The sequence below is a fragment of the Medicago sativa genome, chromosome 6 (genome assembly GCF_051527215.1).
Source record: "Medicago sativa cultivar Bolivia chromosome 6, Bolivia_mono, whole genome shotgun sequence".
Taxonomy (NCBI): Eukaryota; Viridiplantae; Streptophyta; class Magnoliopsida; order Fabales; family Fabaceae; genus Medicago; species Medicago sativa.
The window spans coordinates 24,682,221-24,698,133 of record NC_140754.1 but is presented as its reverse complement, the minus strand read 5'-3'; the positions used below and the strand labels follow the sequence as shown (position 1 = coordinate 24,698,133).

The 15,913-nt window shown below is 36.0% G+C and overlaps 1 protein-coding gene across 4 annotated transcripts; it reads right to left on the bottom strand.

The window, feature by feature from the left end:
- Nucleotides 1-3,679: 3,679 nt before the first annotated feature.
- Nucleotides 3,680-15,300, bottom strand: LOC146914106 (uncharacterized). Of its 4 annotated transcripts, none has more exons than XM_085717017.1 (6): nt 15,198-15,300; nt 15,018-15,101; nt 13,895-14,106; nt 12,406-13,263; nt 11,001-12,134; nt 3,680-6,187 (listed from the first exon to the last, which is right to left on the bottom strand). In XM_085717017.1, the coding sequence occupies exons 3-6, from the start codon at nt 14,067-14,069 to the stop codon at nt 3,894-3,896; spliced, it is 4,461 nt and encodes a 1,486-aa protein (XP_085573143.1). In that variant the 5' UTR covers nt 14,070-14,106; nt 15,018-15,101; nt 15,198-15,300; the 3' UTR covers nt 3,680-3,893. The 4 variants fall into 4 exon arrangements, with proteins under 4 accessions (XP_085573143.1, XP_085573145.1, XP_085573144.1 ...); XM_085717019.1 differs by having other exon boundaries at nt 11,001-12,125; XM_085717018.1 differs by having other exon boundaries at nt 13,895-14,103.
- Nucleotides 15,301-15,913: the final 613 nt, after the last annotated feature.

Sequence of the window (15,913 nt, the reverse complement as noted above, 5' to 3'; positions counted from 1 at the left end):
CTTTGTTTGATAACTTTGGTTCTACCGACATGTCGCGGTTAGGGTCAAGTTCCTTATTTGATAACTTTGGTTCTACCGGCAGATCGCGGTTAGGGTCAAGTTACCTATTTTCGAGACGGTCCAATCGGTCAAGTGTCATTGGGGTTGGGTACCAAATTTAAAGTCCAAATTTAATTCAAATTTTAACCCTGCCTGGTTGGGTCGGGTGCCTTGTTTTGACCCTTTTCCTCATTTGCATAAACTATATCCTTTTAAAAAAAATAAAAGAAAAACAATATTCAGCTTAAGGACGGACTAAACTAAGGGGTCCAATCCCACCGTCCATTTGTGGGTAGCCTCATTTAAAGCCGGGATAAAACTTTGTATGGACTTACCAATTGAAATTAACATCGTGGGAAATCGAACCTAAGACTTTGAGAGGGGCACACTTTAAGGTCTCAAATCAATACCAATATACCAACCTAAATCGGTTAAAATTATTATCTTATCGATCTAAAAATTTGGTTGCAATTTCCTTTTATATGTTTTTTTTTTGTTTAATTGATTTCATATTTTGCCATCAAATTCAATAATTTAATATTATGCGAATCCATAAAAAAAATTATCTTTGAAGAGTTACATGATAGATAAGTAAAAAAAAATATTTGTAGGCGCATAGACACTCAATTTTTTACCGTTTACGCCTCATTTATATGTTATCATAACTTGCATAATCCTAGACCTTTGTCATATTTTGCTTCAAACCCTAGATCCCTTTGTCACCCTAACTCATCCCCTTCGCCTTTTCACGCCGCTCACCCTAAACCCTTCCCACCCCAACTTAAATTCAAATCGACCATCCATCCTTCTTCGGCCACCGCTCATGTTCTTCGGCACCACTCTCAACTACCTACCCTAATGTTAATCGTTTTAACTCCTCTACAGTCTTCCATCGGCCAGATCTTGACAAATTTTGTATTGTATGACACATCGGCTGCCTTGTCTAAATCGTCGCTTCCAACGCTACTTGTACGAATTATATCAAGCTTTAGGTATGCACAATAAAATCTTTATTAAATTCGATATGTTTACACTTATTTAATTGAAATTTAATAGAGCTTTAAAATTCAAATATTCCCAATTAATGATATCACCATAGATTTATGTGTTTGGATCCTCGATGAATCACTATGGTTGTAATTACGCATAAGATCCAAATGTTAGCATCAATTTCTTATGCAATTCCAAAGCAGATCTGAACATCTAATTAAGATCGGACAATTTAGATCCAAAGCATGATTTTTCTTTATTTAAACCGCTTTGAATCAAGACCGTCTAATCTTAATCAAAAGGCCAGATCTACTTTGATTGCATGACTTCAAGCCGTTTTGCAAAGTTTATTAGATCCAAATGTTAGCATTGATCGCTTGTGAAATTCCAAAGCAAATATGGACATCTGACTATGATCAGACAATTCAGATTTAAAGCATGATTTTTCTTTATTTAATCTGCTTTAAATATAGATTGTCTAATCTCAATCAGACGTCCAGATCTACTTTGATTTCCTGATTTTAAGCAGTTTTGAAAAGTTTATTAGATCCAAATGTTAGCATCGATCTCTTGTGCAATTTCAGTGCAGATCTGGTCATCCAATTAAGATTGGACAATTCATGTTTAAGGAATATTTTTCTTGATTTAAACTGTTTTAAATCTCGACTATCTAATCTTAATCGAACAGCCAAATCAGTTTTGATTGCATGACTTCAAGCTAATTAGACTGCATGCAACCTAGATTTGTGAATGTTTCTTGATAGATAGCCCAATGTAAATGAATTCAAAATTCATAATTTTGACTTCATTGTAAGAGTTTCGAACCATTTGAATTTATAAAAGGCTTAAATAAGTTTTTTCCCTAAAACTTTACCAAATTTCATTTGTAGTACGAAAAAAAGTGACATGTTATTTCTCTATACAATTTTCAATAACACAATTTTAGTCTCCACTAAATTCAAATTTGTTTAATTTTTTAAAAGATTTAAAAATTTTGAAAATCTTTTCCTAAACATGTTTAGAATAATATAAAAATAACTTTTACAAAAAAATTATAATTTTTTAACATGGAATGTATCAAATATGAATTTTTAAAATACCAAAATATCAAGATAAAAATTGAAAAGTTTAAGGATAATTAAACTAATTTGAAGTTGGCTAGATCTAAAACCGTGTGCTTGAAAACTTTGTAAGATGCAAGCAAACATGTCACTTTTTTTATGAGTACGAAAAAATAAATTTAATTTTTTTTATGGACAAAAACTTATTTAACATTTTATAAATACACATCCACTATTAAACCATAATGCCATTCTCAAGAAGATTCATCAACATGATTATAAAACACCATTTTTTTTCTTGCAGGAATTGCATGAGTGTTGCTTATTTAAGGGAAACGAAGAAAATGGAAGAGGTTGAATCTTTGGGAGCGAAAGAGGATTTGGAAAGTTAGATGTGTTCAATGGCAACAATACACGGTATTATAGCTTTTCTTAAGCCTGATTTATTTTTTGAAATTATGTAATAGGTGATTGTAATAATGATTTTAGTATGGCAGCAGACATGTTAAAGGGACAAAGTTAGAGGGACCAAAATCAAAAAACAAAATTCACAGAAGGACCAAACCCAAAAATGCATAGAAAACTTCATCTTCTTGTTTCATTTCCTCTTCTTCATGATCTATGGAATGTCATCGTCATCATCATATACAGCGCACACCTGGTTATAACCAAGTGTGGGATGTATATGATGATGAGGATGACAACCCATAGATCATGAAGAAGAGGAAATAAAGGAAGAAGTTGAAGTTTTCTATAAATTTTTAAGTTTGGTCCCTCTGCAAATTTTATTTTTTGAATTTGGTCCCTTTAACTGTGTGGCACGTCATCCTCTATTTGCCACATAGACGTTTTGTAATAGATGACGGTAGAGACCAAAACCAAAACGTTTATAACTTACAGAGGTTGTTTTAGAACAAAAAAAAGATACATGGAGGAAAATAAAAACTTACATGAACGATTTACATATTTAAGCCTAAATTTAAAATAAGGGTGCATGTATTTTAGATTTTTTAAGGAAAAAATTATAAAAAAAAAGGACCAATTTTGTCATTTTAAAGTGTTTTTTAGAATTTTTAAAAAAAGTCATTTGATCAAAAAAATGAAACTAATAGGACTAGTAAAAAAAAAATTATAACTTAAACATTGTAGTATAATCATTATGACTTAAAAATAATACACATGAACTAGTAAAAAAAAAAATTATAAAAGTTATTTTTATGGGTAATAAACAAATAGGACTAGTTTCAAATTTTTTTAAAAATCTCTAGTAAAAAAATCTACAAATTTTTTTTAACACATTCTTTTTTTTTTTAATCTGAAACAAACAAACAATAAATCGGATGGATTGAATCCAATCCATTAACCAGTTTTTCACTTGCTGGATGGATTTGATGGGGTGGCCCACAAGAAGGTGGTTTTTCAAGAAGTCCACTAATCCTCCATTCAGAGGGCAGATTTTAAGGTTAAAACCCTCCATTTTAAGGTAAAATCCACTGAACCAAAAGTCAAATTGGCCATCCCTATCAAAACATATTCATCTGATCAAGAAGTTATAAAAAACAGTAAATAGTATCAAAACAGCAAAACCATTGTAGAAATGGGCAGTGTATAGGGTTAAGGGACCCAAAATGGGCAATTGCCCTTAAATATCTTCAAAAATTATTCAAGAATTCCTATAAAATACAACAATGACATGGCTGCTGCCATATTTAAATTATTACCAGTCACCAATTACATAATCTAAAAAAATAAATCAGGATAAAGAAAAGCTATATTACAATGAGTTGTTGCCTCCGAACACATCTAACTACTCGGATCCTTTTTCTCTTCTGAACCATTTGCTCTCCGCATGTCGTCATCTATAAATGGCTGCGCATTCAGACCAAATGCAGCAGGATACTTTGCGAGCAAAATGGAAGAAGCAGGAAGTGATGAGAAACCAGACTGTATTGTGTTCCCATCACCCGTATAGGGAACATTGAAATCTGGAAGTGGTGAGAATGCAGGCTGTACTGTGCTCCCATGACTAGAACTCATGATGGGGGCATTGAAATCAATGCCCCGGAAATCATTGTCATAAACCTTCAGCTTCGCTGATTTTGTTCCAGCATTGTCATGGGTACCATTTTCTTCATTTCTCTTGGCACTTGAATTAGGCTTCTGAGTGGATGAAGGAATGGTTAGTACCTTCCCGAATATTTTCACATTGGGTGTTTCTTCTGAATTTGGCAAACACTGCAGGCTTTTGTGATGATCGTGTTGTTCAACCTTTTGTGACAAAAGCGGCAACTCAGTTGCTGAACTGCTGCAGCTCATATTCACATTGACAGGACCCTCTGACAAACCTGAGAATTGAGGTTTTTCAAGGCATGGTTCGGGCTCATTTTCAGCATCAGCACTCAATCTTGAACAAGATGCTTCCAAGGGTGATAGTGAAGTATTCATCGAAGTTCTTGAATCTTGGACGTTGTCTTCCAATTCAATTACAACATCTGTACCAGCTTCATCTCTATCAACTCGACATACAGTTGAAGCCTCCAATTCATTTCCCTGAAGGCCAGAAGAACCATCAGAAACCAGTCTATCCGCAGCAGCAGAATTAGAGTAGCATGGTTCAATTGTCCCCATATCAGACACCAATTCTGTAACAGCACCTCCACCTTCACTCGGCTTATCTTTTCCAATTTCTGTGCTATCCGAGATAACTATAGCACTCTGGTGCCGGACAGAACCTGTCCTGTCAGAACTATACAACACGCCAACATTATCATCCGTGGCCAGTTTAGATTTGCCACCATTCCCAGATGCATAGGAGAAATTATTTACATCTTCATTCTCTACTTTCCTGTTAATTTTCTCCGATTCATCTGAGTCAGCTGACAGGTTCCTGGCTTCCACAGGATTAGATTCCTCCTGATACAGCTTCTTATCAGATGCAGGCTGGTCAACAGCTGTTTTGGAGCCTGACGTATCAGAGCCATTGGCTGAACCTGTTTCTGGAATGCATGCATTATCTGCATCACTCCTGCCACCATCCACATCATCCCCCGGTGATCCGACGACTCCAGCTATTTCACCCATGAGATCCATTCCAATGCGTTTGTGAGTCTTGCAAAAAAACGCTCTGCATTGGAATTGGGATCTTGTTCCAACACACTGAGCAATCATCGCAAAATCCTTACCGAAAGATGATAGAGCATGAAGAAATGCTGCCTTCTCCACATCTGTCCAATCGGTAAGCTCCATTTCACCGCAGCTCTCGTCGGAACAACTTTCAGGATCAATACTTTGAGTCATGACTGGCATCGGAGGTTGCTTGCATATGGCCCTCGCTTTCCCCGACTTCCTGACCCTTTTGCCTTTCACAGGATCAGCTGAACTAGTTATGGAGGAACTCGCTGCCTCAGGTAAATGAAAAGCACCGCATATACTAGCCAATGTATCAGCAGCTGCATTAGTCTCTCTTTCCTCTTGAATAACGGCATGACTGTTTGGCTTCTCTGCAATGATTTTGTCTCCCTTTGACATGGCCTTCTTATCATAACCCCTCCATAGGGAACGTCCTGAACGCATTTTCCGATTAAGCGCAATGCCATCTGCCGTCACTGAAGCTGCTCTCAAAACCTCAAGCGAAGAAGTGTTCGCTTCAGAATTCCATTTCATACTTGACGGTATCAGGTCAGTTTTCGCGTTAAAAAACTTCCCTAGCTTGTCGTCGTCCTTTTTCTTGATTTTCTCAAAACAAACAGACTTGTGATTTTTGTAGTAGAATTCAACACAATCCGCTGTTGTCTTGTGGTCAAGGAAAGTAGAAATCTTTCGAAAATCTTTTCCAAAGGCAGCAAATTTCTCCAAGAAAACCTCTTTCTCTTCTGAAGTCCAAGGGTTAATCATGGCCCTTTCTTTCTCAATAGCCAGAGGATCATCAACCAGCCCATTACTAGATAAAAACATTGAATTCATTTTTTCTTTTTGATCCAAAATTAATGCTGGCATCTTCAAGGTGCTTCTGTGAATGTCATGTTTGGATTCTGAGAGTAGTTGGCTTGTATACTTGATCATCTCAGATGTTGGAACCAATCTTAGTTTGTTTGCAGCTGCAAAATAGACAAAAGAGTACATTTATCAGCACAAAACAAACCTAAATTAGAACATAGCTACTATGAAATGTAAATGTCTCAATTCATCAAATAAACAAGTAGTCAATAGCAGAACCCAGCAAAGAGCAGCACAAAACAAACCTAAATTAGGACATAGCTACTGTGAAACCTAGATTTAGAATTAATGTTCCTCCTAAAATGAAGTTATTAAACAGCAGTTATAGTAGCACTGTAGTTCTATAAATGTTCTACTTTCCTTGACCACAAGACAACAGCGGACTGTGTTGAATTCTACTACAAAAATCGCAAGTTTGATTGTTTTGAGAAAATTAAGAAAAAAGATAACAAACTAGGGAAGTTTTTGAAAGCGAAAACTGACTTGATGGTGTCGGGTATAAAATGGAATTCTGTAGCGAACACTTCTTCACTTGATATTTTGAGTGCAGCTCAGTGATGGCATATGACATTGCATGTAATCGGAAAATGTGTTCAGGACGTGCCCTATGGAGGGGATATGATAATAAGGCCATGTCAAAGGGGGTCAGCATCATTACATAGAAGTCAAACGGTCATGCCAGTATTTAAGATGAAAGAAAGACTAATGCAGCTGCTGATGCATTGGCTAGTATATGTGGTGGTTTTCTTTTACCCGAGGCAGTGAGTTCCTCCATAACTAGTTCAGCTGATCCTGTGAAAGGCAAAAGGGTCAGGAAGTCGGTGAAAGCGAGGGCCATATGCAATCAACCTCCGATGCCAGTCATGACTCAAAGTATTGATCCTGAAATTTGTTCCGACGAGAGCTGCGGTGAAATGGAGGTTACTGATCGGACAGATGTGGAGAAGGCAGCATTCCTTCATGCTTTATCATCTTATGGTAAGGATTTTGCAATGATTGCACAGTATGTTGGAACAAGATCCCAATACCAATGCAGAGGATTTTTTAGCAAGACTCACAAACACATTAGAATGGATCTCATAGGTCAAAGGGCAGAAATTGTTGGATTACCGGGGGATGATGATGTGGATGGTGGCAGGAGCGACGCAGATAATGCATGCATTGCAGAGACAGGTTCAGTTAATGACTCTGATACATCAGGCACTAAAACAGATGTGGACCAGCCAGCATCTGATAAGAACTTGTATCATGATGACTCTATGCCTATGGAAGCCAGGAATCTGTCAGCTGACTTAGATGAATCAGAGGAAATTAATGGGAAAGTAGATCATGAAGATGTAAATATAGTTTCTAATGCATCTGTGATTGGTGGTGAGTTTAAACTGGGCAGGGATGGTAATGTAGGTGTCTAGTACAGTTCTGATAGGTCTGGTTCTCTCCGGGACCAAGCTATGGTTATGTCGGATAGCATAGAAAACGGAAAAGGGATCAACATCAGAAGTTCAGGAACTTTCTCTGCCACCATCAGAATTTTCCCGCAACTTTTCTGGTAACCATCATAATTTGTTCCGTTCACTATAATTTGTTCTGTTAACTACAATTTGAGTCCTAGTTGTATCAGTTCAATCCTAGGATTTTGTTATTTCATAATAATCTTCATTTATGACTTTTCAAGATGCACTTAACTCTATTTAATGAAAAATCGATCTTAATTGTTTGAAATATTTAAGAATTTTTACAATGAAATTTCTACCAAGTTTGGCATCTTGATTCATTTTGAGTAATAACGTAAGGAATATTTTTCTAACTCATTCAAATCTGTTACGTCATCTAAATGTATGATTCATCACTTTAGTTGTCCACACAACCACAGCAGAATGATATTAAGGAAAAAATCATCACCATCTTCTTAACACCACCACTCATACCTTGTTAATTTAAATTAATTTCCCTTTAAAATCATTACCGAGCTTAATGTTGTGAGATGTTTTTGTGAATCTAGAATTCAGGATCCCAAGAAGGTATGACCAGTAAGATGGCACCAGTGGCACTGTACATATATCGCTAAGGGCACATGATCCGGAACAAGGAAGACCAAAAGCAGGAGAAGAAATGTGAACCACAAAAGAGAAATAGCTGAGCATAATGCAGAAGTTGCAGCAACACGAGCTTGGATACACACTGAGATAGAACACAGTAATAAGAGCAAAGCCCAAATGAAGAGAAACTGAACAAAACAGTTTCTATGTGTTAATTTCATATAGCGGCATGGATTGGCCGACGCTAAAACTGGGATAGCCGTTAATCGGAAAGCGGGAAAGCTGCTATTCTGATATATTTTTATATTCATTAATAATTACTACTAAATATACTAAATGTTATATTCTAAGTCATCTTTACTGTATATGTATAGAATTATTTTTTTCTCATTTCAGTTTTATATTTATTAGATTAGATATGTTGGTATTTTGAAAGTATTTTTGTCTCTGATTTAATTTGCAGTTTTTTCTACACTGTTTTAGTCGGGAAATGTCTGTCCAATTGGTTGGCCCATATATCATTGGGTTTTCATCTAGGTAGTCAATAGCAGCAGTTCACAGCGCAATCACGCCGGAGCATGGCAGCGCACTGACTGGCTGCAGCGATAGGGTCTGGTGCAGCGCCTATTAAGGTCGCGGCTGTTTTGTGTCTGCGGGTCCCCGGAACGCTGAGTGCGTTGTGCTTTTGAAATGTGGAAGTGATTTTGTTAAGAAAACCCCAGAGTACTATTAATTTTTTTAGACATGAGAACTCCTTTTCTTATCTTCCTTTTCCTGTGAACTCTTTCAGTGCAAGAACATCATATTTTCCAGACTTCTCTTCCATAATCTGCAAGCCAGCTCTGCTAACCAGCCGCCGCGCAGCCCACCATCTACTGTTTCCTCCTTTCATTTTTTTCTTTACTTTGTTGTTTGTACTCTGTTATGATATTGTTTCATTCCCTCCATTTGTTCTATTTCTTCTTCTGTTTCCTCTTTTTCTATTCCCATGCTAGAACATTCATTTAAGTTTTGTTGGTATTTAATGTATGTTTTGACCAAGACTCGTGGATTTTTATTTCTATTTATAAATGTTTCGTAAGTTTTGAGTAATTTGTTTAATTTTACATTGAATCTATATTTATAGTCTTATTCATGCAATTTGTCCAAAAAATTATCATAGTGGTCATCCCGATATCCCACTTTCGGGGTCAGCCTCTTCGCGCCGCTATCCGGGATTGGCTACCTACGTTTTTACACTTTTATACCCCCATGGGAATATTTTTAGATATTAGGAAATATACGGCCCATTGTTTGGTTTATTGTAGACCCATTATGTGAAACAAACCCTAAAACTGAGATGTCCACTCCCTAAACCCTAAAGCGAAACTCATCTTCTCCAAAAGGTATGCAGCCTCTTCTCTGCTGCCACCCAATTGTTTCTGCCGCGCACTGCATCTTTTAGTCATCAGCCTTTCTCTCTTCCTATATCTTCTTTTTTTTTCTTTCATGTGTCTTTTTTATTTCTTCTCGACATGTGAGGCTAATAGCTGGAAAACGGATGATTGTGGCCAGGAAAGTGAAAATGGAAGATTGTGGCCTCCCTAATGAAGATGCGGCTGAGAAAGGGCTATTCGACTGTGATTTTTCTGCAATTCATGGCTGCAAACACCACAACCGTTGAACGCATATATCTAGTAAAAAGCATCACACCATAGGTCCTTTCCGCACCGCAATTGCGCCATTATTAACAACACAACCCCATGCCTAACACTATTGTGTTTGTTATGTGATATAAATGGTAGGCGGCCCAAGATAGAATTTGATACTATGCTAGGTTTTATATTGGGTCTAACGCATTCTTATAAAACAGGCTTGTGAGGTGAAGGTTGTCTCTCTTTATAATAACCTCTTTAGAGGTCATTTCTCTATTCGATGTGGGATGTGGGTCTTTTCAATTAGTACAAACAAGGGTAAAGCACTAGAGAAACAGTACACACTCGCATAAGCTGCGCTGTCTTCTTTTCTTTATTTTACCGGTCTCTCACATATCTCATAAAAGAATAAATTTTGTTGATGAAAAGGATGTGTGAAATTAATGAGCGATAAATCCATGTAGTTCACAAAATGGGACGTTAAAAAACATTTTTATCTTATAGTAACTCAAGGAGCTAATTATTGATTCTCCAAGATTCTAAATTAACACGAAAAACTTTCAAAAGGGTTCTGGAAAATTACGTTCTCTGGCTTAGGGAGTAAAGTACACACAACTTTACATCAACAAACTACTTTATTAACTTTATTAACACTAATTATTATCAAGCCATTATTTCAATTGTTCTTGTCCATATTAAACACGTAAATTCTAAAACTACTGCCTAATAGACATAAACATCAGTGCAATGCTGCAAGACCTAGGATTTCATTCATTACATGGTATTTATATGATGACCTAATAATTTACAAGCATGTCACTTACTTAGCAAGGTTGACACCTAATACAAAATTAAGTAAACTAAAAATGAAATATATTAGATTGTTATTCTACACAGTCCTAAATATGTCTTGTTGATGTCACCAGAAGGTTAATAGACCACACAGAGTATACAGATATGAAGCGCCAAAACATATCACCATCATCAAAGAATTAACAATCAAGCCATACAAAGCACCAAAGGCCTTATGAAACCAAGGTAAAGCATAATGTCGTAATTGTCTGAATATATGATTAAATAAAATAGCAACAGTGACAATTGAAGTTGTTTCCCACTAACTATGATGGGTTACATGAATTAAATAATGGCATTAAGTTCTGTCCATAACAACAACAAATCCATGTAATAAAAAACATAGCAAAATCAATGTAAATGTGACAATTATTAAGAAGTGTCCATACCAGGGGAAGGAAAACGAAAAGAAGACCGCTTCTTCTGATGACTATTATTGGTGGTGCGTAGATCTGATTCAAGTTTCTTGTGAGATTTTGGGCGGTGTTTCCTAGTAGACAGTAAGCTTGTGTCTTCTTTCCACAAGTGTTGCAATGCTTTAAACTTAAGTGTTACAACTCTCTCCTTCAATCTTGCTGATCGTCTTCTCTTTGCAAATCCTTCCATAATGAGTGTGCCATCATGAGAGCATGAACCACTACTAGCTCCAATATTATTGTTCTTGAGACATTTTTCAGGCATTAACTTAACAAATACTTCAGATGCTTCTTTTGCAATTTTTTTATTGCAAGAAATAATTTTATCATATAAATTATCCTCAGTGCTAGAATAGAAGCTCGCACTAGACATAGCATCCACACCATTTTTAACCTCCAAAGATGAATTATTATCACCGCAGGCAGAAACATTGGCAGCATGCCTGTAAGTACAGGGAATTAAGCATTGTACAGATGTAGATTGAATTTCATCCAAGTCTTCAAAGCAATTACCATATCTCCCCACGTCACGTCTAGAGACTGCATTAATCATAGGAAGATGCTCTACAAATTTAGATCTTGCAGGTCCAGGATTGTCAAGCAAGTTAGAAGAAAGAGGTGTCTTCTCCACAACAAGGTCATCAGAAGATACAATTTGCAATGGCTCAAAATGTGCAACCTTGTCAGAGGCTCCAACATGTTTATCACAAGATTTTAAATTGCAACATACCAGAGAGCCAACCGCTGTCGAACATGAAAATCTACCCTCAGACTTAGATTTTAGAGATCTAAGTTCAGTTTCAAGTGAATCAATTTCAGTTTCGGTCACCTCTAGTAACTTTGAAATGTCAGCCTTCAATAACATCAACTTATTCATTGTGGTGGAACTTAATACACTACAATCGACAGAGCTGAGATTATCAAATTGTGGTAATAACTCAGCAAGAGAAGAGCCCAACCTAGTCAATGAATCAATATCCACCTTCTCTAAATTGAAAGAAAACATCTGCACATGACTTTGAGACCCAGGACCAGGTGAACGACCCGAATTTTCAACATCGCAGTCCAAATTTGCAGCTTTTCCAAACAATTTATCATCTGCACATGCTACAAAGTGAAACTCAGTTTAGACAAACCATGCATAGTAGGGAAAATAACATACACATTCAAACACGCAGATAGTATTATTTATTCATTTAATACAAATCTGAACACACACACAATCTAACATATACACTGAGGTGGGTCAGAGATGTTAGTTACTTCACAAACAATAGTAAACACTTATACCAATCAAGTTGCTTTGATCTGGTACCATATTCACACAAGGAATTAAAAGATTATAAAATTATAAACAGTAACAAGAAAGCCAAAATACCCGGTGAAGAGCTGCAAGGTGTAGAAGATGGAGTTGTAGGAGATGCACAACCTGCGACTCCTGAAACTTTTGGGCTTTTATCTACTAAGCCAGGATTGAGGAAATTACTGGATTCCATATTAAAAGGAGGTGAGACAGGGTCATCTTTGTTTGAAGTTACCTCAGGCACCTCAACTTGTTTTTTTTCAAACTTTGCAAGTCCCTCACCCCAATTTAACCTAGGCTTCTTAGAATTTGTCTCTTCAAATGGAGCAGAAGAAGTACGAAATGTAGCAGCTTCCCTTGAATATGACTCATCAGCAGTTACAAATTTTTGTTGCAACCCATCCTTCCCTTCACAGCTTCCCAACAAATTTGTCCCTCCTAAGCTCCTCATGCCACTTGAACGGCTAAAACCAGAGTCTCGTGAAGATCCAGGTCGGGTCCATTTAAGTGGCTTCCAGTCAACTGTACCCAGAGAACTATCCCTATCACATCTTTGACCTGTACCAAACCGATTAACACTATCCATCCTATTATGTTGGTCTTTCATTTGATGTTGCTCCCAAGTATTTACTACGTCGGAATTTGGACGAGAGGAATATGTTAGCATATCATCAACTGACTTGCGGTCATTACTTGCACCAGTTTGCCTCCTGGACATATTCGGAGCGTTGTTCACATTTTCCGATGAACGTCCTCTCCATTCTCTGTGGCTAAAGGTTCCTCTACTTTCCTTATTTCCCCTTTCATACTTTCCATCCCCTCGAGAGAATGACGGCCGATAGTTATCTTCCTCCAACTTCTTGTCACAAGATCGAGAAAACATGTGCTCACGTTCTACTGGAAATTGCTGCCAACTACCCATCCTACGATGACCTTCAAAAAACATTCAAACCAAAAATTGGAATTACAAACAAGAATAAGAAAATTAATACAGATAAACTACATTTCTCAATTCTCATAAAAAAAATTAATAAAGCTAAGGGGAAGAAAATAAATCAATAAGTTAAAAAAATCATCAATTACAAACCAAAATTAGATTATTAGATAATTATTAAGACATTAACATAAACAGGGCAATCAAAACACTAACTAGTTCCAAAATATATAAATAAATAAATAAAAACTGACAAGTTCAAAAATCATAACTTACAAACAAAAATCAAATTACAGTCATTCCTTAAGACAATGACAGCAAAAGAGTAATCAAAACCCTAATTGTTCCAAACACAGAACTTGACAAATTTAAAAACCAACCAAAATTAGATTACAACTAATCCTTAAGACATTAATAGCGAAAGAGAAATCAATACTCTAATCTGTTCTAAAACCAAAGAAATCAAAAAGTTCAAAAAATCATAAATTACAAAAAGATCATATTACAGCAAATCATTAAGAACAAAAAGGATATCAATGTAGTACTAATTAGTTCCAAAATCAAAGAAATTCAAAAACTCAAAATCATAAATTACAACTAAAACCACAAAAACATATTCAAAATAATTACCTGTCAGTCTCCGAAAATCACCAGACCGATTAAACTCATGCGGTCTTCGATTATGATGAGAAGGTGACGGTGAACCTCTCCATCTTGCTACTGATCCTAAAGACTCCGAACTCCCCTGCTTCCTCTCTCTCAATGACGAGCTTTTTCGATCCAACGGTATCGGCTCCAGCGACATCAATAATCAAATCAATCCAAAAAACATATATCCACTACTGCCACAAACATTAACAAATCAATGAAATACACCTCAATTTCACATCAAATCTACAATCATAAACTCAAAACCCAGTTCTCCCTAATAATGAAAGCAACCTAGGGTTTAAAATACCAAATCCAAATCAATCTAACAACATCTACTTATTGTCATCACCACCACCAAGGCACCACCACCAACAACAAAACATATGAGGTCCCGTTTAGATTGGCTTATTTTTTAGCTTATGAAAATTGTTTATGTGAATAAATAAGCTTTACGTCAGTTCATAAGTTCTCGCTAACGAAAATTGTATCTTCATAAGTTGTTTTTACCTTGACAAGCTTAAGAATAATAATAATATATAAAAGCTTATTTATTTGCATAAGCTGTTTTGAATAAGCTCGAAAATAAGCAATACAAACGAGCTATGAATCTCAAAACAAAAACAAATTCACCTCAATTCCACACCATATCTACAATTAATCAATTCAACCAATTCTCACTATTAATCAAAGCAGCCCAAGGTTTTCAAAACCAAATTCAAATGAATCAAACAGCATCCACTCACTCACTGCCACCACCAACAACAACAAAACATCCGAAATTTGAATCAACAACAACAAATTCACCTCAACTCCACACCAAATCTACATTTCATCAACTCAAAAACCAATCCTCACTAATAACTAATTTTCCGAAAGCAACTTAGGGTTTTCCGAAACGGCAAAAACCTAAAAAATTGAACAACACAGCATCTAAATTCAAATCAATCAAATTCTCCTCAACTCCACACCAAATCTACAATTCATCAACTCAAAAATCAATTATCTCTAACAATCAAGCAACCTAGGGTTTTCCAAACGCTGAAAACTTACAAAATTGAACAAATTACAAAACCTTTTCAGATAAACAGTGAAGAAACTTTACCTGAATTCAGATTTTTTCGAGTTCCGGAACCTTTCCCCCTGGAGATTCCCGCAATGAAGAAGCAACCTAGGGTTTTCCTAAAACCTAAAAAAATTGAACAAATTACAAAATCTTCATTGAATTGAACGAAAATGACAGCGAAAGTGAACGATGAGGTGATAAAGAGTGAAGAAAGTTTACCTGAATATGGATTTGATCGAGTTCCGGAAATTTTCCCGGAGATTCTCGGGAAATTCCGGCGAGAAAGTGAGGGAGTGAATAGGAGAATGGGGAGGGTATGGACAAAGAGAACCGAGCAAGAGAGAAAATGAATGAAAGTAAGAAACGGATTTCAACTGGGTTTGTAAACTGTTATGCAAAGTACATTTGAAATCCGTTAATGTATGTTCTATTTTTTTTGTTTTTTTTTTTTTTTTGAGAAGGGTTAATACATTTGCCCCATGTAAAAAAAAAAAAAATTGGTTTATATTCTAACATTGTAATGTGAAGATTCTTTGGTTTTGTTCGATATTGAACACTAACATGTCGGTCTTTTTACATTTGGTTAAACTTTATTTGATTACTAGTTTAGAGACCCGGCGTTGCCCGGGTTAGATATTAAATAAGTTTTATAAGTTTGTGTGCACGAATACACGTGTCAGTATATTAGATTGAATTTATTTAAATTTACAATTATAATAATATCATAAAAAAAATATAAATATTTCAAAAAAAATTAAAAATAAATATAAATGATGAGATGAATGTCCAATGCAAGAATAAAAAGTGTAACAAAATCAATAATGAATTAGTCCAAGTGGTAATAGTTTTGGGTCCCTTTAAACATGGACTATTACTTTCCCACCCTATTGCCTTCTCCCGCGCCCTGTAAAATTTCCAAAAATGCCCTTGTGCAT